Source organism: Octopus sinensis, linkage group LG16 (assembly GCF_006345805.1).
Source record: "Octopus sinensis linkage group LG16, ASM634580v1, whole genome shotgun sequence".
Taxonomy (NCBI): Eukaryota; Metazoa; Mollusca; class Cephalopoda; order Octopoda; family Octopodidae; genus Octopus; species Octopus sinensis.
The window spans coordinates 2048520-2072517 of record NC_043012.1 but is presented as its reverse complement, the minus strand read 5'-3'; the positions used below and the strand labels follow the sequence as shown (position 1 = coordinate 2072517).

Sequence of the window (23998 nt, the reverse complement as noted above, 5' to 3'; positions counted from 1 at the left end):
TTTTTTGTTCTCCATATCCGTCCGTCCGTCCCTCTCCCTCACTCTCTCTCCCCATCTCTCTCTCTCTCTCTCTCTCTCTGTCTCTTTCTCACGTATTATTTACGTTCTTTATATTATTATTTGAAATGTACTTTATTTAATGTCACTTGCTTCTCCTCTCCCTTTCTCTCGTGCCTGCTGCGTAATGCTGCTCTTTGTCTCTTCCCCTCTGTGTGTGTGTGTGTGTGTTTGCGCGGGCGCTTGTCTGTGTGTGTGTAACTATCCATTATATAACACGTTTTTCTCTCAACTTTTTCCTCTACTTCCTCCCCCTCTGGGGTAAATTTAATTACGACGATGTGGACAGAGGACAACACAGTCACAAAGCCGCTTTGACCCACTCTCCCGATTGTCGCTTTTCGTCCACAGTTTCACTTCCTCTTTTCCACCATCTCACTGTTTCTTAACTTGTACACATATATCATTCATACATTTATTGGTGCTGTGTGTGTGTGTGTGTTGTGGAGTCGGTAGACGTTTTGTATTTACAAACATGTGGTGGGGGGGGGGGAATGTTGAGTGGAAGGATTTTTTTTTTTACTCTTATTAAAAGAATACGAGAAAAAAAAAATTTCAGGTGAAATTTCTTGGGTCTTTCTGATTATTCAAACTATTTTTCAAAAATCGGGAATGTGAAACTTAGGAGATTCTTGTTTCGAACACACACACACACACACACAAACATACTTGCGCACGCGCGCCGTAGACTTATTCCATCACCCGATTTGATATTGCTATCTGGCACTTTGGGTGTCTTTAGAAGAGGTCTTCACTTTGTTGCAGGCATTCTGGTTAGGCTTCCGGTTTGAGGATATTTCCCTCCCCCCACCTCCTTCCAACTAGTCTCAGAAGCTCCGTCTGTATAGATGTTTATTTTGTGTGCATTTAAATATGCATGTTCGTGTGTGTGTGTGTGTGTATGTTTACACCTTTGTTTATGTGTGTATTTGCGCAGTGAACCCTCGATTCAGCGGACTAAGAAAGAAAGGTGTGTCCGTTAAATCGGAGGTAACATTAGCAGCCAGCCACCCCCCTCTCTCTCTCTCCGCTCTCTCTTTCGCATTCTCGCGCGATTTACTGCCTTCACCATAGGGTTTTTCTCATTAGAGTTATTACTTTTTCTTCGTTTTTATTTCGTACCTTTTTTTCTTCACCCTCATATTCTCTGTTCTACCCATCGAAGAATTCACTCTAATCGCCTTCTTTCCTTTTGTTTTTTGAAATCGGTCCATTGAGTTAGCGAACTGGCAGGCTGGTTATCACGCCGAACAAAAAATGCTTAACGCCCGGCCGAGGTCGACTTAGCCTTTCATCCTTTGGGATCGATGAAATAAGTACCGATTGAGCTCGGGGAGGTGGGGGAGGAGATCGATGTATTCGACTTGTTCCCTCCTCCCCAAATTTCAAGTCTTTGTAACCCAAAATACAAAAGTTTACTCAGTACAATGAACCGGGCATTTATTGTGTATATATATTTATACGTGGAAGAGTTTACAAATTTATTTAATTTGTCTTTTTTGATAATTTATAACTTGCGAGATAATTTCCGATGATTTCAAATATGTAAGAAACATCAAATACTCGACTTATACAGTTTTAAGTTTATGGTCTCCTTTGATATTACGAATAAGCAGTCCCTGATGATTATTTCTCACACACGTATGCTTGCACATAGGTAAAATAAAAATAAATCGAAAAAAAAAGCTCTGTTTGACTCAGAATCTCATTACTTTGTTTGGATACATGGTTCTGTGTGACAAAATTACCACAGCTTCTAAACAAGTGATTTTTCAATAGACGATGAATAAAGCTTGTCATTGGCTACTTCAGATTATGTTTTGGAATTGATAGCTGTCAACTGCTACTGTGTGTGATTATTGCTGAATGTTACTAGTAGAAAGCCAGAATCCTTCCTGTAGGCAGTTGATTTGATTGCTCATGCTGAAAGTAGGACCTTTAGGTGAAAGATATGTAGGTGTATCTGTTAAGACATGTCATTTTGGAAGTGATATTGTCTAGGCAAAAGTAATTCACCATAACATTATGTACATTAAAAAAAAATTATGCTGAGCTTTGGAAGTGTTACCTAATTAAAGACAAGTTCTTTGCCATGTTCATGGAGACATCTAGTTTGAATAATAAAATGAACCAGGTTATTTTCCTCTTCTTTACACTTTTTCCAGGGATGGAGTAGGGGGCTCCTTGATATACAACTAACTTCTTGTTAAAGTCCCTTTTCATTAAAACCTTATAATGGGGTGCAGCTTTGTCAGAGAACTACTCAGACTGGCTTCTAAATTCTTAACTATAGTGAAAGGGTGGTTAGATTTGTTATGAATGTATATAGCCTCCACTTAAGGCTTTCTCTAGAGCTAGTATTGAGGTCTGGAGTAATGCCTAATAGGTTGGATGGGGGGGGGGGTAGTTATATTTAAACTATACACTTTGAAAGTTTCTATTAAGATATTCCTAAGTCTATCAATAGTGTGGCTGTTCATGATAAATGGAATTTTGTTTTTGTGCAAGTAAATCTCAAGCAAAGAGATTTACAATTCTCTAGGGTATCCAGGTTTAAAAATCAGATCTGTAATGTCCACATAACTTCCCACAGAAGTGTTAGATAACGAGATCATCTTCCTTTTCAACCCATCTTGACATAATAGTGATTTCCTAGCATTTAGGACTTAATTAATATCAATATTGTTAATCCTATTGGCTAATTTTCAAACCATTAGTTGCTAATACTAATCCACAAGTAATACCCCCACCTATAACAACAGCCCATCGTTTTCTTTATATAGAAACTGAATCGCCTTCTTATTACTATCGGAAAGAAATAGCCATTCAAAATTCTTGACAGACTATGTAGAGGGATATGAGTTGCCCACCCTTGACTGTCTTGGCTGTTAATTTTTAAAATGTTGAAAAAAAAATGTACAAATATTAAAAATTGAAGACCCATCAATGAGGAGAGTGAACAAACATAATGATAGTGGGGTGGGTGGGAAGGAGAAGGTAGTTGCTTTCTTAAATGCAGGGAATGCAGGACCTCATGACAGAGCATGTCTTTCTCTTGGCTACTATTTCTAGCATGTCAAACAACCAATTAGATGCTCCCTCATTGGCTCATTGGTCAAATTAAATGGCATCTTTACCAAAGGCATGGCATGGGAATATGGTTCCACTATTTCAGAGCTGAAATCTGGTCAGAATTGTTTGTTCTGGTCACTTTGCTTTCTCTTCCACTTTCTGATTACCAGTATTTCTACTTTGATATGTTTTGCAATTAAATAACGATATCACCGCCACCAGCGTTGCCGCTGTAATAAAACCAAGCTGAACACCCTTGTACCAAAACCGTGGTCTAATTTTTCTCCTAATTACTTATCGAAAACCTACTCTTGTGATTTGCTCTACGTGTAGTCTTCCTCTGTCAGCCTTTTTGTAATCCTAATCCTTTGTACATCCATATTGTAGAATATTTATTTCTTTCCATCCTCCCAAGTTGATAAAATACATATCTGTTATTATTGGAGTGAAGCAATCAAGTGTAACATCGTGTCAGTACAGTATCTTGTATTGAACAAAGTGTCTTGCGATACTTAGTTATGTTCTGGGTTCAAATCCTAATGAGGCCAACTTTACCTTTTATCCTTCTGGCAGTTGATGAAGCAAATACCAGTTAAGTTTCCTCCTCGCCATTTCTGGTTTTGTTGCAATGTTGAAATTATTGGTGGTGGATTGCCAGAATCATTAGAGTTCAGAAGATATGCTTTGCAGCATTTGTTGTGGCTCTTTACATCCCACCAAGGTCAACTTAACCATTTATCTTTGTGCAGGGAGAAGGCGTCAATAAAATAATTGGCATAATTGCAGTCAATTACTGGTGTTTTAATGATAATTATTGTTTTTTATGTATTTTTTTTTTTAATAAGGAATGCCAGATAAAATGGATAGACGAATGTTGAGGTGGTTTGGCCACATGGAGAGGATGAATGAAGAGTGGATTGTAAGGAGGGTGATGAAGGCAGAAGTGGTAGGCAGCAGAAGCAGAGGTAGAACTCGGTTTGTGTGGATGGATGGTGTGAGGAAAACTTTGGTGGTTTGAGGTGTTGGAGTGAGAGAGAGGCAAGAGAGTTTATAAATGATAGGAGAGCTTAGAGAGTGTTTGTGGATGGATGAGTGAATTTGATGTTGCTCAAAGGGGTACAGAACCAGTATGATGTGGCGGGGGTAAACCAGCATATGCTGTCGAGCGCTGCTGCTGATATTGGGGGTTGCATTCTATGCCTTGACCCGAGCATAGAACAGGGCTCGCCTCTCTGAACTGGGAAATGAATGAAATGCCTGGCGTGTTCCTTGTTACGGCTACCCCTCCCCCCAAAAATGGGGAATAGGCCTGGGTATATGTATGTATTGTTCTTTATAGGGAATGCCAGCTAAAAAGCTTTGCGGTATTTATATAAGTAGCAGTAGTATTTTGAGGTTATGTCAACTATATTTCCTTTGCTTCAAAACAGGAAAAAAAAATGGAAGAAATACTGTCTTCATCATTATGAAAGGTTTAAGGTTTCTGAAAAAAGCACAAGGGCATGCTTTGTGAATTCTGTTTCACAAAAGGAACAGCTGACATTGAAGGATCAGAAAGTGACATCACTGCAAATACATAACCACTGCAAGCCACTTATCCAAAAAGTTAGCCGACACCCATAAGTGCATGCATAGCTGTTCAAACTGTTGGGTCCTGTTTTTATGGGTCTCTATTCATGCTGGGACACAGTTGGTTATTGGATGTAAGGCCTCGGCTGTCGTGAAACTTCTGCTTAGAAACTAAAGAGGCATAACTGATGTCATGAAGTTATCCTCACAGATGCTCTACTGATTCTGCTTGTTCCACCACTGTTGAGTGATCTAAATATAAAAGTATGTTGCAATCTTGCCCCAGGTCAGCCCTAGTTGCGCAGACCTATGATAAATAAAAAAAACTTCAATAGTGACCATCCTCCTTTCTCTTTGGATATCTGGGAACAACATTGTCCAACATCTCCTTCCTCTTTTTAGGAAGTAGGGTGTGGTTTGAAAGAATTTGGCTGCTATTTCTAGCTGGTTAAGCTACCATATAGAGGCTCCTTTTGTTGGCTGGAGTTGTAGAAGTATATGGGAAGAGGGATAAGTACTTCCTTTGTAGAGATGTTGGAGACAGCTCTGTCATATTCTATTGTTGGAAATGTCTCTAATAACAATCACAACTGCTACTTGACTTTTGTCTTTTGTTTTCCATTGATTTTGAATGATACTGTTTAATGTATATTGATGGAAATTTTACCTCGTTTTCAATGAATTTTGTTCAGCTAATTAGTGAGTGACTGTGTGTATCACTTGTATGTACATACATATATGTGTGTGACTATCAATTATATCTGTATATCATCATCATTTAACGTCTTGTTTTCCAAGCTGGCATGGGTTGGTCAGTTTGACAAGGAGCGGGCCAGCTGGGTAGCTCTTCAGACTCCAGTTGTCTGTTGCGGCATGGTTTTTATGGCTGGATGCCTTTCCTAAGGCTATAAATGTGCGTGTGTATCTTGTTCCAGGAATTAGACTGCAACCATGCTGGAGCACTCTTTGAAGTGTTTAGTCTAATAAATCACCCCTTGGTACTTATTGTATGGGTCTTGTTCAGTTTTCACCTACCAAATTGGCTCACAAGGCTTTGGATGGCCAGGGCTATAGTAGAAAACACTTGTCAATAGTTCCACACAGTGGGACTGAAACTTCTGTAAAACTTTCTGTAACAGAATGGGGTCTCCGTGAGGGTGAAAAAAAATTTCAGCCATGATCAACAAAGTGTTCTGCATTGGAATCTTGTTCATACATGCTGCGAAGGTATCTGTGCATATATAATACATGTGTATATATTAAATGGAGGGTATTTTAATGCAAGTTTAACCTTTAGCATTCAAACTGGCTCTATCCAACCAAAATATTCTACCCGTTTTATGTTCAAACTGGCCCGATCTAGCCTCTCACAACATCCCTACAGTATCATTCTAAAAATTAACAGCTACTTTATTAATATAAGGTTGTCCCAAAAGTTTGTAGAAAGTCTTGGAAAATAATGGTCTTTATTTTGAGGAATAATTTTTGTTGTTTTTGTTAGTATTTGGCGAATAAAAATTCAATTTTCACAAGTGTTTACGAACTTTTGGGACAACCTAATATCTCAAAGCTACAAAATTATGCAAAACTAATTCAAAACAATGTGAATAAATAAGCATTACTTTTAACTGAAATGTGAATGCTTAAAAGTTAAGAAAGCTGTGGGTCCTTTACAATGGACGAGGAGAGAATTCAATAGTGTGAAATTTATTGTCAGTTTTATGTTGGCTTTTAAGTTTTTATCTGATGGCTTACTTAACCAAATTGAATGAGCAGTTGGCTGAAAAATTTTGTCCCAGTCTACACAAAATTTACAATGATATGTATATACATACATCAGAGTCGTACTTGTTTTTGCAAGTCATTTGATCTAAGAATGAATGTTAAAAGTAAACAATTTTAACTATGAAAGAGCACACAAAACCTGTTACATTCACTTTTTATTTCTTAATAGTACAATATAAAATTAAGATTTTTATAGTACTAATGCGACCTGGTCACCAAAGCAATTCCACTGCACATACTTGTTTCTATTTTAGATACTTAAAGTGCCGACTGTATTTTTATCAATATTTTAACCTTTTTAACTCTCAGATTACTTTATCAAATGTAATACTTATTTATTCACATTGGTTTAACTCAGTGGCCCACCAAAGTGGGAAGTATTGCTCCTCTGGGGGCAGTGGAAAGTTCTGAGGGGCATTGAAGAAAAGTGGGGTGATAATGGAGTAGCGATACATGTAAAAGCAACAAAATAATGGGTTCATTAGGTGAAGTTTTACTTGTGAAATACAGTTGCTTTGAATTTGCTTCAGAAAGAGGTCTATGTTTGTGATGCTTAGTTGGGGTGGGGGCGCTAGGAATGTGGTCTGAATGTCAAGGGGGCAGCAGCCCGAAAATGTTTGGGAACCACTGGTTTAAATTAATTATGCTTTATCTCATGGATTTGAAATTTCAATGATGTCATCATCATCATCATCATCATCATCGTTTAACGTCTGCTTTCCATGCTAGCATGGGTTGGATGATTTGACTGAGGACTGGCAAACCAGACTGCTGCACCAGGCTCCAAACTGATCTGGCAGAGTTTCTACTGCTGGATGCCCTTCCTAATGCCAACCACTCTGAGAGTGCAGTGGGTGCTTTTATGTGTCACTGGCACAAGAGCCAGTCAGGCGGTACTGGTAATGGCCACGCTCAAATGGTGTTTTTATGTGCCACCTGCACAGGAGCCAGTCCAGCGGCACTGGCAACGACCTCGCTCGGATGTTTTTTCAAGTGCCATAAGGCGATGATTGTTTATATTTAGAATGACATTGTAGAGTAGATATGAAAAACCAGATCTCGCCAGTTTGAATGTAAAATGGATAGACTATTTGGGCTGGATTTAGCCAATTTAAATGCTAAACAGCTAAAGTCTTTTGCTTCTATTGTTGTAACCAATTTCTTTTTCTCTGTTTAGGTGTTCTCTCTTTGGACATATTGGTTGACCAAGCCTGGCTCAAGCTACAACAAGTTCTTTCAATCAATGAATGTGTTTCTCTGAAAGTCAAGACTTCTGGTAAAGTGTGAGTATCATTTTAGATTTTGTCTTTTATCTTTTACTTGTTACAATCATTAGACTGTGGCCATGCTGGGGCACCACCTTGAAGAGTTTTAGTCAAATGAATCAATCCCACTACTCACCTTTTTTCTTAAGCCTAGTACTTATTCTGTTGGTCTCTTTTACTGAACTACTAAGTTGCTGGGATGTTAACACACAGTGGGGAATACACACACATGCACATATAGTGGGTTTCTTTAATTTCCATCTACCAAATCCACTCACAAGGCTTTGGTTGGTGCAAGGCTATAATAGAAGACACTTACTCAAGGTGCCACACAGTGGAACTGAACCTGGAACCATGTGGCTGGGAAACAAACTTCTTACCACACCTTTGCTTATAACTACACCTGTGCTTCTAAAAAAAAAAAAGGCCATTTTAGCTTCTGGTTAAAGCTATCATCTTTCCTCTTTGTCCCTACTTAGCTTGGGAAAGTTTGTAACCTCTAAACTGATACTCAAGCTATTCAAATGTAACAAGATGTAGTTTTTGAACTTGTGGCGTTCTAACAATTCTGTCAGCTTGCTGCCACCTTAATAATATTAATTATAATAATAATAACAATCCTTTCAAGTATAGGCACAAGGCCTGAAATTTCAGGGGAGGGGGGTGTCGACTATATTGACCAACTGGTACTTAATTTATCGACCCCGGAATGATGAAAGGTAAAGGTCAACCTCAGTGGAACCTATGCCATGTTTCTGTGTCTGTTTTGGCATGGTTTTCGCAGCTAGATGCCATTCTTAACACCAACCACTCTGCAGATTGAGCTAAAATAAATATCTGTGATGCAACGAGGGTTGTTTCATTATTTATACCCCCCCCCCATCTTTTAGTGATATCGATCTTGCATCTCTAATTAGTATAAGAGATGGAAAGTATAACAGATATTACACTAAACATATAGGAATGCAATAGATACTGCCTACTTATTTCTAACAAAAATGGTGCGTGGTCACCAGGAGGCTAACAGAAAACCAGGAGTTGAGGTAGGATAAAATCACAAGCTTTTTAAGGTAATTTTTGTAGCAAAGAGGAAGGTTGCACCCTAAGGCAGTATTCGATATTTCATCCTATCCTTTGTGTGTCCTACTGAAATCCTTTGCCCAATATCTTCTTCCATCACCTTTAGTTTTTTTCACACATTGGACAATGTGTGCCAGATTAAAGTGCTTTTGGTGGAGGGTTTCAATTGTAATAATATGCTGTGAGGTCTGATCTCAAGATTTTATACCTTACAAAAGAGATAATAAAAGGCTTAGATGATGGCAATATACTGTCCAGCAAAATTTTGAAACTTATATTAAAAACATTAACATGATGTTGATAAATTATTTCCATGTAATTTTTTCCTTTTATTTTCAGGGTGAAAGCCAAAGTTGTTAGGATCGATACATGTGGTATTGAGGTTAGAGACAATTTTCTTTACATCTTTTTTCTGTAATTTTTTTTTAACTTAAAAACATTTTTTTCTTTTTAAATACCAACATATTAAAATATTTCAGTCCCTTATTTTGTTCAAGCTATGAATGCAGTTATATTTTATCCAGATTAATTAATACAAAAGTTATTTTACTATATTTCAATTCTTGATTATTTCCAATATTAATTAACATCGAATGTTTGTGTCATTAGAAATATATCCACAAAACAGTCAAAACTGTCTACATATATAAATATGTGTGTATTTCTATCCATTTCAGGCCAATCCTACAAGTAATTGCAGTTCTCCATCAAGTGATAAAGAAAATACAGATGAAAACAGTTCTAATAAAGATACTGGGCAAAAGAAGTGGGTGCCTCCCAAAGTAGGTCTTCTCCAGTTTCACTTCAACTTTTGTCATTGTGATTAAATAGAAATAATTGTTAATAGTAATGAGAATAATTGTTCCTGGTTTAGGTACCAGACCAGCAATTTTTTAGAAGAGCTAGTTTGCTATTTACTCCCCCAACCCCGTATTTGACTGGTACTTTATTTTATTGACTCCCAAGGGATGAATGGCAAGACTGGCCTCAGCAGAATTTGAAACCAGAATATAAAGAGCCAGAACAAATAATGCAAGGCATTTCACTGGATGCTCTAATGATTCTGCCAAACTACTGCCTTAATAACAACAATGATTCTTTCTAATTTTAGCACAAAGTTAGCATTTTTCAGGGGAAGGGAAAAGTTGATTACATTGACCTCAGTACTGGAGTGGCACTTTATTCTATTTACCTTAAAAAAGAATAAAAGGCAAAGTGTGATTTGAATTTAGAATGTAAAGAGCTGGAAAAATATGCAAGGTATTTTTTCAATCCTCTACTGATATTATTATTGTTAGTAGAGTTGGTGGTTGGAATAACCGTCTAAGGGATAAGAATATCCGTTTTACTACTGGTATAAATTACCCATGTTAACCCTGGGCAGACATATGCAAGCTCATAGAATACAGGCAATGACAAAGATAAACAAGAGTTTATCAGGAATCAAATTTACATTGAGAAGAAAATGGAGAAATCTTGATCAACACCAACTGACTACCATCGATTATTTTTTTTTTTGAAGTTTTGTATTAAAAAATAATAATCGATGGTAGTCAGTTGGTGTTGATCAAGATTTCTCCATTTTCTGCTCAATTTAAATTTATTATTATTGTTAATAATAGTAATGGTCTCAAATTTCAGGGCCAAGTTCTCAACTGGCTCTTACTTCATCAATGGATGAAAGGCAAAGTCGATCCTGGTGGAATTTGAACTCAGAACGTAACGGTGGACGAAATACCACTAGGGATTTTGTCTCAGAATTGCTAACGTTTCTATCAGCTTGCCAACAACAATGTTATGTGTGAAAATAGTTATGTGTTTATTATGTTTGGAGTAGTAACCAAAATGTCTTTCGTATGGTAGTTTACTGATTTTATTCCAGTTGAGTGAATATCGAAGTCAATGATGGCAAGATTTGAAAATATTCTGAGATAAAGCAAAATATTGTAATACCTGTAGCTTTCCCTCTACACTACTTTTACAGACCTTGCTCTTTTTATATTTACGAATAAGCATCACATTACTAAAAGTGATTACAATGATTCAAGGGACGTTACTCTGGTTTCCTTTTCCCGGCTTTGATAAGTTTAATTCTCAGTTGAACTGCTGCTCTGTTCTGTTTACACCAATCAATTGTACCTACCTCCCGTGTGATTTGAGGACGATTTTGGTACTATTTGTTGCAGGTCGAGCAACCATGCGGAGACTCTTTCATACATAAGCGAAGTTATGTTCAGAATGCATGTATATATATATATATATATTTATATATATATCATCATCATCATCATCATTATTTAGTGTCCGCTTTCCATGCTAGCATGGGTTGGACGGTTCAACTGGGTTCTGGGAAGCCAGAAGGCTGCACCAGACCCAGTCTGATCTGGCAATGTTTCTATGACTGGATGCCCTTCCTAACGCCAACAACTCCGTGAGTGTAGTGGGTGCTTTTTACGTTCCACCGGCACAGATGCCAGACGAGGCTGGCAAACGGCCACGGTTGGATGGTGCTTTTTACGTGCCACCAGCACGGAGGCCAGGCGAGGCTGGCAACGGCCATGATCGGATGGTGCTTCTTACGTGCCACCGGCACGGAGGCCCGTGTGTATAAAACGTGGATACTTGTCTCCAAATAGGTACACTACATCCCTGTATGTCATGCAGGAGATTTAAAAAGGTAGGTGACAGAAGAGCATCCAGTTGTAAACATTCTCAGGAAAGTCATTCAGCATGGAAAAGTGAACATAACATGTTGCAGATGATGTGCAACACACACTGTCTCTATCTCTGCTTGTCTGTCTGTCTAATATAAGTGTAAGTTGTTAAGATTGTCTAAACTTAAAGTGCTTGGTCTTCAGTTTTAAAGTGTTTTACCAAGTTAAATAATATTGTTATATTTTTCTTTTGTATCTGCAGTTATTACCTTATAAATACAGCATAAAGCTAAATGAAGAAGAAAAAATTATTAACTGTGTACCAGCTGCTGATTTAACGTAAGTCCATTTTAAAACATACTCTGTGTGCACATGTGTAATATGTGTTTGTGTGTGTCTGCATTTATGCATATGTGCTAGTGTGCACGTATGAAATGCATTGGTTTTTGCATGGTGGAGCATTTTTAATTCCGAGTTCATAATAATTAAAAGATTTGAGTTTAACATAATATCCTCCCATTGTGTATTCCTCCCAGATATTTAATAAATATTATTCATAACTTCAAGATGTATTGTGGGATGTTATATAATTATCTCACTTCATAATTAAGTATCTAATTAAAATTATATTTTGGGACATTTTACATCAATATACAGTTCATTTTTAATAATGAAATTAATGTGCAACGTGAAAAATTTTTGATCCTAAAATCTTGTACCTTAAAGAACTAAATGGCATTCATGGATTGATCACAATAATAACAACATCTGTGTCAAATTTTGGTACAAGTCCAGCAGTTACAAATGGGAGGGACATAATTAATTACAATGACCCCAGTACTTGATTGATACTTATTTTATCAACCCTGAAAAGATGAAATGCAAAAATGGAATTTGAACTGAGAAGATAAAGACCTGGGAAAAATGCTGCTGGGCATTTTGCCAACCATGCTTGTGATTCTGCCTGCCCTATTCCTTAATCATCATCATCATCCTCATCATTGTTTAACATCTGCCTTCTATGCTGGCATGGGGCGGACGGTTTGACAGGAGCCAGTCAGACAGAAGCCTGTACCAGACTTCTGTGACTGTTTTGGCAGGATTTTCACAGCTGGATACCCTTCCTAACACCAACCACCCAACAGAATGGACTTAGTACTTTTTACGTGACACAATCGTAATAATAATTTTTTTTTCTAATTTTGTACAAGGCTAGTAATTTTGAGCTATGAGGGAAGTTGATTACGTCAACCTCAGTACTCAATGCTGCTTGTTTTATTTATTGGCTCCAAGAGAATGAAAGCAAATCTGACCTCAGAATGTAAACACAGATGTTATACCACTTAACACTTTTTCTCTGGTGTGCTAAAGCTTCTGACAGCTTGCCGCCTTAATAATAATAATGGTAATAATTTTATTTTATTTATTGTGGTAAGGCCTCCGTGCCGGTGGCATGTAAAAAGCACCATCCGAGCGTGGCCGTTCGCCAGCCTGTCTGGCACCTGTGTCGGTGGCACGTAAAAAGCACCCACTACACTCACGGAGTGGTTGCCATTAGGAAGGGCATCCAGTCATAGAAACATTGCCAGATCTGACTGACCTGGTGCAGCCTTCGGGCTTCCCAGACCCCAGTTGAACCATCCAACCCATGCTAGCATGGAAAGCGGACGTTAAATGATGATGATGATGATGATGTGGTAAAGATTGCATGCAAGAAATTTTCTGAAGGCCTGTTCTTTAAGAATATTACATTTTATTTATTTTTTAAAAAAATTTTCAGTCGTGTTGACCGGCCACCTCCGAAAGAACTTCTTCGTTTGTTCATCAGAACACATGCTTTACGTGCTGGTGTAACGTCTTCCAGTCCTTGGGTTGTTGATGATGTCATGATTAAAAAACATGGCATACAGAATAAACTTGCAGATGTTTTCTTATCTCCAATGAAGGTAAGCTTATTTTGTGTCTTTCAATTTGCTGTCTTTTTTTATTTCTTAATTTTTTTGCTGTTGTCTGTCATTTGACTCTGGCCATACTGGAGCACTACCTTTGAAGTTTCAGTTGATTATATCAAACCCTATACTTATTAAGTTTGCTATTATTTTATTGATCCCTATTTATCAAGCCATTCGTGTTAGGGACATAAAGGAACACAACATAAACCTTAATATAGTTAGGTTTGCATTCTAACAACTATCAGTGCTATATAGAAAGCACCCATGCCAGCACCACATAAAAAGCACCTGTGGTGGGATCACATATGAGTATATGTGCTAGTATCATGGTAAAAGCATCCATGCTGGCATCTAGTAACACCTGTGCTGGTGCCACAAGGTATCAAAAGAGTTAAGCAGAAACAAAATTCCTGCTATAGATTTGAACCTATGTCTCATATATTCAGCCATTACAAAAACTCATATACTTACATGCACTTAAACACACACACACACACACACACACACACATTCTGTCTATTTCTGCTTCTCTCTATCTCACACGTGCATTCTTTCTCTGTTGTGTATGCACTTACTTTGACACACAGACTCACATTCTCTATCTGTTTCTGTCTCTTTCTCTCTCACGTAAATTAATTATTAATTTATTTCATGATAATCAAGATTGTGACATCTTTAGTTTTAATTTTGTTTATTCAGATACAAGATCATTCCTTAGATGAATGTGCAAAGAAACGCAAACTGTCCAGTAGTAAATCTCAAAATTCTTCAAATGCCAAAAAATCTAAACTTGATAAATCTAAACCTACGAAAACCTCCAAGAAAAAGAAGGATGAATCGGAAAGCAGTTCGAAGAAGAAAGCAAAGCAGGGTAAATTAAATACTAGTAGTAGCAGTAGCAACAGCAGCAGTACAACTAAAAGGAAACCCTCTATATCGAAGAACAGCAACAGCGGCAGTCCAAGCAAAAAAAGCAAATTAGCAAATGACGTGGATTCTTCTGATGAAGATTCAGATACTAGTGAAGATTGTACTCTTGGAAAATTAAAAAAAAAGCTTCCATTGAGCAAAGATGATGATGATGTCCCCCTAAGTACGTTAAAAATGCAGCGTACACCCACAAAGAGCAAAAAAACTGACAGCCGGCAAAGCACCCCTAAAAAGCCTAAGACTGTACAGAAAGATCAAGGGAAAGGGAGTGCTAAGAAATCGTCATCAAAGAGCTCTGAAAAGAAGAAGTCTTCGAAAGAGTCTGACAAAAAGAAGAAAGTCTCCGGTGAGAAGGATAAAAAGAAAAGTAGCAGTAGTAATAGTAGTAGTAAGTCTAAGGATAAAGAAACTCCGAAAAAGAACAAGGTAAGCTTGAATTATTTCGTGTTTTGTATAGTTTAGTTTATTTTGTACACCTTTTATTTGTTTCACTCGTTCATTGAACTGTGGTCATGCTGGGGCACCACCTTGAAGTATTTAGTCAAAGAGACTCCAGTTATTTTTTTAATCTTTTTTATTTTTTTTTCAAGTCTGGTGCTTATTCTGTTGGACTCTTTTGCCAAACCACTAAGGTACAGGGATGTAAACAAACCATCAGTTGTCAAGCAGTGTTGGGAGATTAGCACAAATACAAAGATACATACACACACACACTCATATATACACATATGCATATCTTTCTCTCCCATTTTCTGTATCCCCCCCCATGCACTCTTGTACCCCCACTTCTCACCTTGTACCTTGAAATGCCACCTGGACTCATCTTCACTATTTATCTCTTGGGAGATACCGCCATTCCATTCTCACAGATGATTCATAATTGTGCCCTTGATAATTCTATTGATATATATTCTGTGATGCTCATACAGCAAATTTTAATATTTGAAAATCATGCATACATATATGTCAGCCCCAGCATGGCTGGGTGGTTAAGAAATTTGCTTTCCAACCATATGGTTTTTAACTTTAGTCCTACAGTGTGGGGCCTTGGGCAAGTGTTTTTCTTCTATAGCCACAAAGGCAATTGTAAATTTTGATTGTTGACTCTGTTGCTTCATAAACACGTAAATATTTGAAATATGAGTTCTCCAAAGATTCTTGGCATGCAGAAAATTGAGTGTGTGTATGTGTAGGCTCCGTATGGCTGAATGGTTAAGAGTTTTACAACAACCCGGTCTTGGTTCAATCTTACTGCATGACATTGTGTCATTTTCTACAGGTTGTGGTCAACCCATGTCTTGGAAGTGAAATCAGGTGAACAAAAACTGTATGAGATCTGTTGATGGATTGTGTCTGTAGTTCAAAAGATACAGCCTTGTCACATGGTGTATCATGCTGATTCTGTCTGAGAATAGCATCAGGCTACATATGTCTGTGGAGCACTCAGCTGCTTACATGTTAATTCAATTAGCAGAGAATTCAGTTAATTAATCAACTAAACCTCATCATCAAATGATGTCCCCCCCCCGTTATATAATGCATATGGTGCATGTGGTATCAAGCATCATGTTTCTGTTGTATTTTTAAGGATGTTTATTTCAAGAAGCAAAAAAATAAAAACAAATTTAGGTAACTTGTTAGTTATGTGATGTGAGGGCATGAAATATATTTTAGGCAGTGTTGGCCCTTCATTTGTTTCCTTCCAATGCAAAACCTTGTTTCTTTTCACGGCTCACATGTTGCTAAATTGACTTCAGCCAATACCGACAACCACTCGTCCCCTTGTAGGGTAGGCTGTATTGAATCAGTGTTTTGGAAGACCCGAGGGCAAGTTTTGGGTTTTCTTTGTTACTGAAAGTATTCTGAAAATGCTATGAGATTTGTTGCTACTTTGAAATTTTCTTGTTTTATATGATTTTCTCCTTGCACAATATTTCTTGACAAGCAGGGGACACTGGGGTAATCAAATACTGTCTTGAACTGTTGAATCTCTAAACTAAACCAAGAGTGGTCTGTTAAATTTGTTGTTATGGTGCGTCATTATCTGGTTGGTCAAATAGTTCAGTTTCTGAACCTCACTGCCATTGTCTTGTCACTCAATGTTGTTATTTATTGTCTCTCCCAGAGTATGAAACAAATGACATTGCTGGAAATGTCAACCAAGAAAGGACCAAAGACACCCGAGAAAAAGAAACCCTCCGCAGCATCTTCACCTCAAAAACCACCTCCTCTTGTACGAAAGTAAGTAGCAGGAATTTGTATAGTTTTCTTCCGTTTGTAGACTTGTGCAATTTTTTTTTCTTCTATGCCAGTATGAAGGGATGATTTTATGACTTAGAAAAAATACCTATTGTTGAAGAAATTCTTTTAAAATCATGATGCCTTTCCTGCTTTTTAACCATGAAATCTGTTTTCCACTAATTATACAAAGACGGGCAGAGTTATGTACCTTGTCTATAGTAACTGTTGTGAGATTTTAACTCCTGATTGGCACTATAAAATAAATAATAATGAAATTATTGTATACAGTGCTCAGGTGCACCACAACTTGTCAGAAAGTGCGTATAAAGTACATGCAGTAATGTAAAAATGTCTGGAAAGCGAACAATGTATGAGTCAGATACATGCCTGTGTGTGTATGGAGGGGAGAAAATCAGGTGTAGTGTTGGCGAATCTCAGAAAGCATGGAAGTTTTGAAGGATGCTGTGCTCCAACAACTAACAACTGATGCCGGCAGTTTGTTCCATGCTTCAGCAACTCTCAGCGTGAAAAAATGTTTCCTGAAGTCATGGGCGCTGTGCTGTTTTCTGACTTTGTATTAGTGCAACAAATTGACCTCAAAGCCTTTTTTTTCTTTCTCATGAATATATTAAAAGCAGCTACTTAATTCTGGTTTTTGATTCCCAGAATCAGTTGTGTTTTTAACGCTTTTAGGAAAGGCATTGCTGACTCTTTTTCCATGTTTTTGCATTAGTTATGACATTATGTAGAAAATATTTCTTAAATAAACTTTGCTTAATTAACTATTGCAATAATCACTAGTAGTGGTTTTAAAATTATTGTAATTATGTCTTCTGATCAAAACTGACAAAAGTTTTTATCTAAAACACATTTAAGTTTCTAAAATCTATGAACTGACATTGGCAAAATGCCTTGAATGAAGTTCAATCTGATGTTGGCCAGTATACTGCCATCAAAATCTGTTTAAGTGAAATGGTTACTGTTTATAACGAAAATTATTGTTTGTAATTGTTTAGAATTTCAGGTTACATTTGTTTCATTTTAAATCAACAATTCTTTGATTTAATATTGTGCTGTTGAGAATTAAACTTTATCTTATTGGAAACCTTTATCACACTTGGAAATAGTATGAAGTTGTGTTAGATGAATTAATAATTAGAAAAAGAAGTTTTTAACACTTTAATAATTAAACTTTATTATTATTAATTCTTTCCCCCTTAGATTAATGGCAGCTATGAAGACTAAAGATAGTAACAGAAATGAATATAAGAAAATTCTAGAAAAAGTTGTTATACACTTATCAGCTCAACAGAGAGAAAAGTTGCCTCCCGATGTGAAAGACATTGTCCTGAAAGCTTTTCAAAGTCACGAGGAAAGGAAAAAGCTGTAAGTTTATTTATTTTTATTTTTTTTCCATTGATAGACAAAATAGTTGGGTCTTTTGCATGCTTAACATTATTTGCTGGTGACCCACAGGTTATTTAGTTGTCTTTAAATTGATCTTCCAACCTGAGATCCATCACATTCTCTGATGTGTTTCTTTAGGATTTCTGTCAACTGGATTATTCTGACACATTTTCCCCTGATGGCCTTTCTAAACCCTCAATCCCTCCCTGGGATGTATGGCATAAAAATACGGACTCTGAATGTTTTGCACACTGAATTCTGTAACCATTTACTAATATGTACTTTGTTTTCAGGAATTTATTTCTCTGTTTGTCTACCTACATAGCTCAGTTAGTAGAGCATCAGACTGCAAAACATTTTGTTTGATATTCTGGGTTCAAATCCTGCTCAGATCAATTTTGCCTTTTATTCTTGTGGAATTGAAACATGTACCAAACCAAAGCAATGTAAGAATGTTAAACTGAGTGCCTTGTGGTATTTGTTCTGGCTCCTTGTTTCTAGAGTTCAAATCTTACTTTAGTCAATTTGACTTGTAGACTTAATCCATCATCTGGTTTAACACTACTACCTGGTATATTGTGTTTCTTTAGCTGAGCCTTACTCTGTTGTAGGTATTTAGGCCAGCCTTAGAATTTGAGGATTCTTTCCTCTCTCCTTCCCATCCATCTTTGAGACCCTGTAATAAGTTATGGAACACTGTCTTCATTCTATACAAGTTTGGAAGTTGGTTTATTTGGCAACAATGCAAGAATGCATGTTAATGTATTTCAGGCATAAACATTTTTCAGACTTTTGCTATTTAGAATCTTATTGCTTCAGTGTTGTGACTAGTTTTGGTGTTGAAGCTAGTAATAGCATAGTGGCCAAGGTATTAGTTGGTGGGGAAAACGTCTTGAGAAGTTACAGCTTTTGCTGATGTGTAGGGTGTACATGTTTTGAAAAAGAGTGCTAGTTTATGGTATTGAAATATTAGTTGAACACTGAGTTTGTAACACACCATCTGTGTTTTAACACTTTCAGTGGAGTTAACTGTGTTGCAAGCACCCTGTCCTGACTGCTGTTTCTTCCTTTCCCACATTTTCCTTTGAGATGTTCAATTGTGGCAAAGATGATTAGCATTGTCTACTCCCTCACACACACACACACATACTGGCTAACTAGTAAATATATAAAAGGTGCGAGCCTCAAAAACTAATTTCAAGTTAGTTGAGAAAATGATTGCTGAGTAAATGTTAGTCCATCGAAGGAGGCTGAGCACTGAGCAATAGGCTCAGGGCTTGAGGTATTTTATGCCTGATGGACAAAAAGGCAATGAGTTCTTGTCAAATAGTAAATATATAAAAGAATAAATGAATCCCTTTTGTAGCTCTATCTTACTCTATCTAGTACAGGAAATAATGTGGAAACGTAACTAATCACTACACAAAGTTTAAACTTTGGGTGACTTTATTATAAGAATATTTAATGAAATATCTTTATGCAAAATGAATTTTTAGGAAGGCAATGACTGCAGAACAACGTGAGGAATATCTACAAAAGAAAAGAGAAGAATCCAAGAAAAAACAAGCTGAAGATCGAAGAGCAAGACAGGAAGCAATCAGGAAGAAGAAACGAGAACTTTCAAGGGTAAGAACCTTATTTTTCTTTGTGTTGTACTTGAGGGTATGTTAGAGGTAAGCCTCTAGTGAGCTAAATCTCTAACCAGGTTTTGATTGTATTCAAAACTAGCAGTATCGCCCGGTGTTGCTCAGGTTTGTAAGGGAAATAACTATAAAGCATTTTTAGAGAGTTATAGCCAAAAAATAGCAAAAAAATGGGAAAAAAATGATGGTAAATTTTTTTTGAGATTTAAAAAAGGTGGAGTTGCGTCCCCTAGACAGGTTGTGGTTCGTGTTTCTGATTCCCGACCCCATGTCGAATTTATCGATTTTTTTCAGAAGTGGGGGAACTTTTCAAAATTTTTGCTGCGTTAGTTTTGAATTATGACATTGGGCTATGCGTGTGTCAAGTTTCATCAGAATCGGTTGAAAGCCGTGGTCGGGGTGAGGGTACAAGCAAACAGACACACAGAAACACGCACAGACAAACTGCCGTTTATATAGAGAGAGATTACTGGCCTTGTGCCTAAATTAGAAACCATTATTATCCCGGTGGCAGGTTTGCAGAATCATTAGCAAATTGGACAAAATGCTTCATAGCATTTCGTCTGTCTTTATATTCGGAGCTCAGGTTCCACCAAGGTCAGTTAAGAATGGGAGTTGAAGTAATTGATTAGCTCTCTTCCCAAAATGTCAGGCCTTGTGCCTATAGTTGAAAGAAATTCTACCCAGGTCGTTTTCGTCTTCCATCCTTTTGGGGTCAGTAAATTAAGTACCTGTCAAGTACTAGGGTTGATATGATCGACTATCCCTCTCCCCACAAATTTCAGGCCTTGTGCCTATAGTAGAAAGGATTATTATTATTATTATTATTATTATTAAGGCAGTGACCTGATAGAATCCTTCGCATGCCAAGCAAAATGTTTAGTAGCATCTCATCTGTATTAATGCTTTGAGTTCAAATTTCACCGAGATCAACCTCACCTTTCATCATTTTGGGGGTCAATAAAATAAGTACAGGTTGAGCACTGGGGTTGAGGTAATCGACTAAGACCTTCTCCTGAACTTGCTGGCCTTTTGCCAAATTTGAAATCAACAATATTTCTCATTACAGTTTGAAGTCCAAATCTCTATAAGAATGCCTTTACTCTTTGCACCATAAATTTGCCAGCTACATACTAGAACTTGATTTAATCAGCTTTATCCCCCCCACACATACACATACACAGATGTCATTTTGTATCTAAATTAAAATCAGTTATTAAAGCATCTGTTTTATGGATATATTTTCAGCGTTATGAAGATCAAGATCTGGATCAAAAGTCTCTTCCAGTTCCAAAATTGATTTCACATCCAAAGGTTTTACCGGTAGAAGCATTTGGTGATGTTGCTATGGTTACAGAATTCATTAACTGTTTTGCCGGTTTATTAATGCCACAAGGAGAGCAGGTCTATTATTCAGGTATGTTGGAGAGCTATTTGTTATTTTCTTTCTAAGAAATCTATTATCCAGGTATATGGGAGGTGCAGCCATGGCTGTGTGATAAGAAGTTTGCTTACCAACCACATAGTTCCAGGTTTAGTTCTGCTGCACTGCACCTTGGGCTAGTGTCTGCTATAGCACCAGACCATCCAAAACCATGTGAGTGAATTTGGTAGACGGAAACTCAGAGAAGCTCATTGTTTATGAATGTGTACCTGTGTCTCAACATTACATAATGCCGATGCCAGTACCCTCTGACTGGCTGCTGTACTGGTGACATGTAAAAAGCACCATCTGAACGTGGTCAATGCCAAGTCCGCCTGACTGGCTCCCATGCTGGTGGCACATAAAAAACACCATCTGAATGTGGCTGATGTCAGGGCCACCCAACTGGCTCCTGTGCTGGTGCCACATAAAAAGTACCCACTACACTCTCGGAGTGGTTGGCATTAGGAAGGGTATCCAGCTGTAGAATAATTGCCAGATCAGATTGGAGCCTGGTGCAGCCACTGGCTTTTCAGACCTCAGTCAAACTGTCCAATCCATGCCAGCATGGAAAATGAATGTTAAATGATGATGAGTTAAAGCATGATTAATTCAAAACAATGTAGATAAACAAGCATTACATTTACAAGAGTAATCTGAATGTGCTAAAGGGTTACTGTAATGAGCTTGATAGGTTTAGCTTTGTACGCCAGTGTTGCATAACCAGCCCACTTTAAAAAAGTCAGGTAGCATGCTGTGCTTGAGGAGATCTATTGAGTTAAGTCCATTCAAAATTAAATCAAACCACAATCAAATGGAAATTTTAGTTGTGGCTGATGCCAGTGCCATCTGACTGGCTCCCATACTTGTGGAATGCAATAAGCATCATTCATGCGTTGGTCGTTGCCAGTGCTGCCTGACTGGTTCCCCGTGCCAGTGGCACGTCAAAAGCACCATCCGAATGTGGTCGATGTTAGCCCCCTCGCCCCATCTAGCTTCTGTGTCGGTGGCACGTAAAAGCACCCACTACACTCTCGGAGTGGTTGGCGTTAGGAAAGACATCCAGCTGTAGAAACATAGCCAGATCAAATTGGAGTTTGGTGTGGCCTCCTGGCTTGTCAGACCCCAGTCAAACCATCCATCCCATGCCAGCATGGAAAACGGATGTTAAATAATGATGATGATGATGATAGTTTAGCCAAAAGAAGAATGGAAGTGCCCTTGACCTTTTTCAAGACTGTTAAGCAGTATGGAGGAAGTTACCCTGGAAGTTGTCCTGGCCTGGATGTTTGCAAAAGAGTTTGTCCTGCTATGGACAAAAATAGATTCGGGACAGGATTTTTATAGCTAGTTTGCACTTCCTGTTGCCAATACTTACCCGTTTTTCAAGTTAGAAGTTTCTATTCTAGAGGAATCCTAAGAATGCAGGTATAATGGATGCTTTGTTCACAGGGAGTTTCAACAACTTTTACTGTTTGTAACTCAAACACAAATTATGTCAGCTCATCATAACTTTTTGTAAACATTCACTCAGTCACACACATGGAAAATTGATGCAAAATAAACAAACTATATATATATATATATCTATATATATATATATATATATATATATATATATATATATATATAAAGGAATACAAAAAATGGGACAAGAACGCAAAACATCCAGACAGATGATACAAAAAAAGGGACAAGAAAAAGCAAGGATGGGTCATTCGGAGTTTTCTTTCCTCAATTGAGTTTCAGATTATCTTTGCAATTTCAGCTGGTTATACTGAAGATTGCTCCAATCTGGCCAGCCCAAGGAGAAACTAAGCTAAGTGCACTAGGTTCCTTGGAAGAAAGCAGTGAATATATATGAAAACAAGGACGGAAAAAACCCGGATAAATGGTACACAAATGCAAATATCAGGACATTAACAACAGGTGTCTTTCGACTAAGTAGAAATTAAATTAATCTGGCATTTGTAGAAGTGAAGCCTTATTATGGCAGAGACATAAGAGATGACAGGGATGGGGAGGAATATAGATGTTGCATGTATGGTAGTCGAACCAAGAAAAAAAGGTTTTATATATATATATAGTTCAAATTTACAAAAAACAAAAGACAAAGAAGGTGATGGAACAACAAGCAGGTGTATTGATTTAATGCTTGGGAAGAATGGAAAAGTCTTTGATGTTTCAAATCTACACTCTTTGACAGAAAGGACTGAGGTAAAAAAAAAAAAAAATGGAGTGAGAATGAAAAATGGCGAGAAAAAAAATAGTGATGGGCTTCTTTCTGTTTCCATTTACCAACTTCACAAGGTTTTGGTCAGTTTGAGGTAGGCCCTAGGACTGAAACTGAAGCCACACAATTGAAAAGTGACCTTCAGGTTGTGATGTTAAACTAGGTAATAAACTAGGTTAAGGACCAGCCCCTCCGACAGACTTACACACACTTTATGCCTACTACATTTCTCTCGGTCAAACTGTTTGTACATCAATCAATATGCAGAATAATTTTGCTATGAAAAAAAAATACTATAAATTCACTGTTGCAAATGTCATTAAGAATTTTCTTTTGTATTTTCTAAAAAAAAGTGTTCTCCTTTACTTTTTACAGATACATTAATGAAAGCCCTTGTTGATAAGGAGAAAGGTTCTTCATTTATTGCGGAAATACTTGTTATATTGTTGCAAACATTATTGCAAGATGAAATATCTGAGGTAAATATTTACTAATACAATATCTCACCCTTGTGGTTATCACTATTGTTTTGTTTTCAAACTTGTTTTTCTTTCAATTTTTGGAATTAATTTTACTAATTTATGGGATTGATGTGTTTTTATTACAAATAATAGCAATCACTTTAAAACTCTTCAATTTGGAATCTTTCGAGACACTGTAAAATTTTGAAATCTATTTGTAAACTGC

The 23998-nt window shown here is 37.2% G+C and overlaps 1 protein-coding gene across 5 annotated transcripts in view; it reads left to right on the top strand.

The window, feature by feature from the left end:
• The window catches only part of LOC115220347 (tyrosine-protein kinase BAZ1B), a 117958-nt gene that overhangs the window by 38703 nt on the left and 55257 nt on the right, over positions 1-23998 (top strand). For all 5 annotated transcript variants that reach the window (XM_029790453.2, XM_029790454.2, XM_036509818.1 and 2 more), the window contains 11 exons: positions 7661-7766; positions 9168-9210; positions 9506-9610; positions 11745-11821; positions 13263-13428; positions 14134-14790; positions 16490-16605; positions 17827-17991; positions 19509-19638; positions 20904-21072; positions 23687-23790. In XM_029790453.2, the coding sequence (XP_029646313.1) occupies positions 7661-7766; positions 9168-9210; positions 9506-9610; positions 11745-11821; positions 13263-13428; positions 14134-14790; positions 16490-16605; positions 17827-17991; positions 19509-19638; positions 20904-21072; positions 23687-23790 (1838 nt within the window). The remainder of the gene's footprint in view (positions 1-7660; positions 7767-9167; positions 9211-9505; positions 9611-11744; positions 11822-13262; positions 13429-14133; positions 14791-16489; positions 16606-17826; positions 17992-19508; positions 19639-20903; positions 21073-23686; positions 23791-23998) is intronic.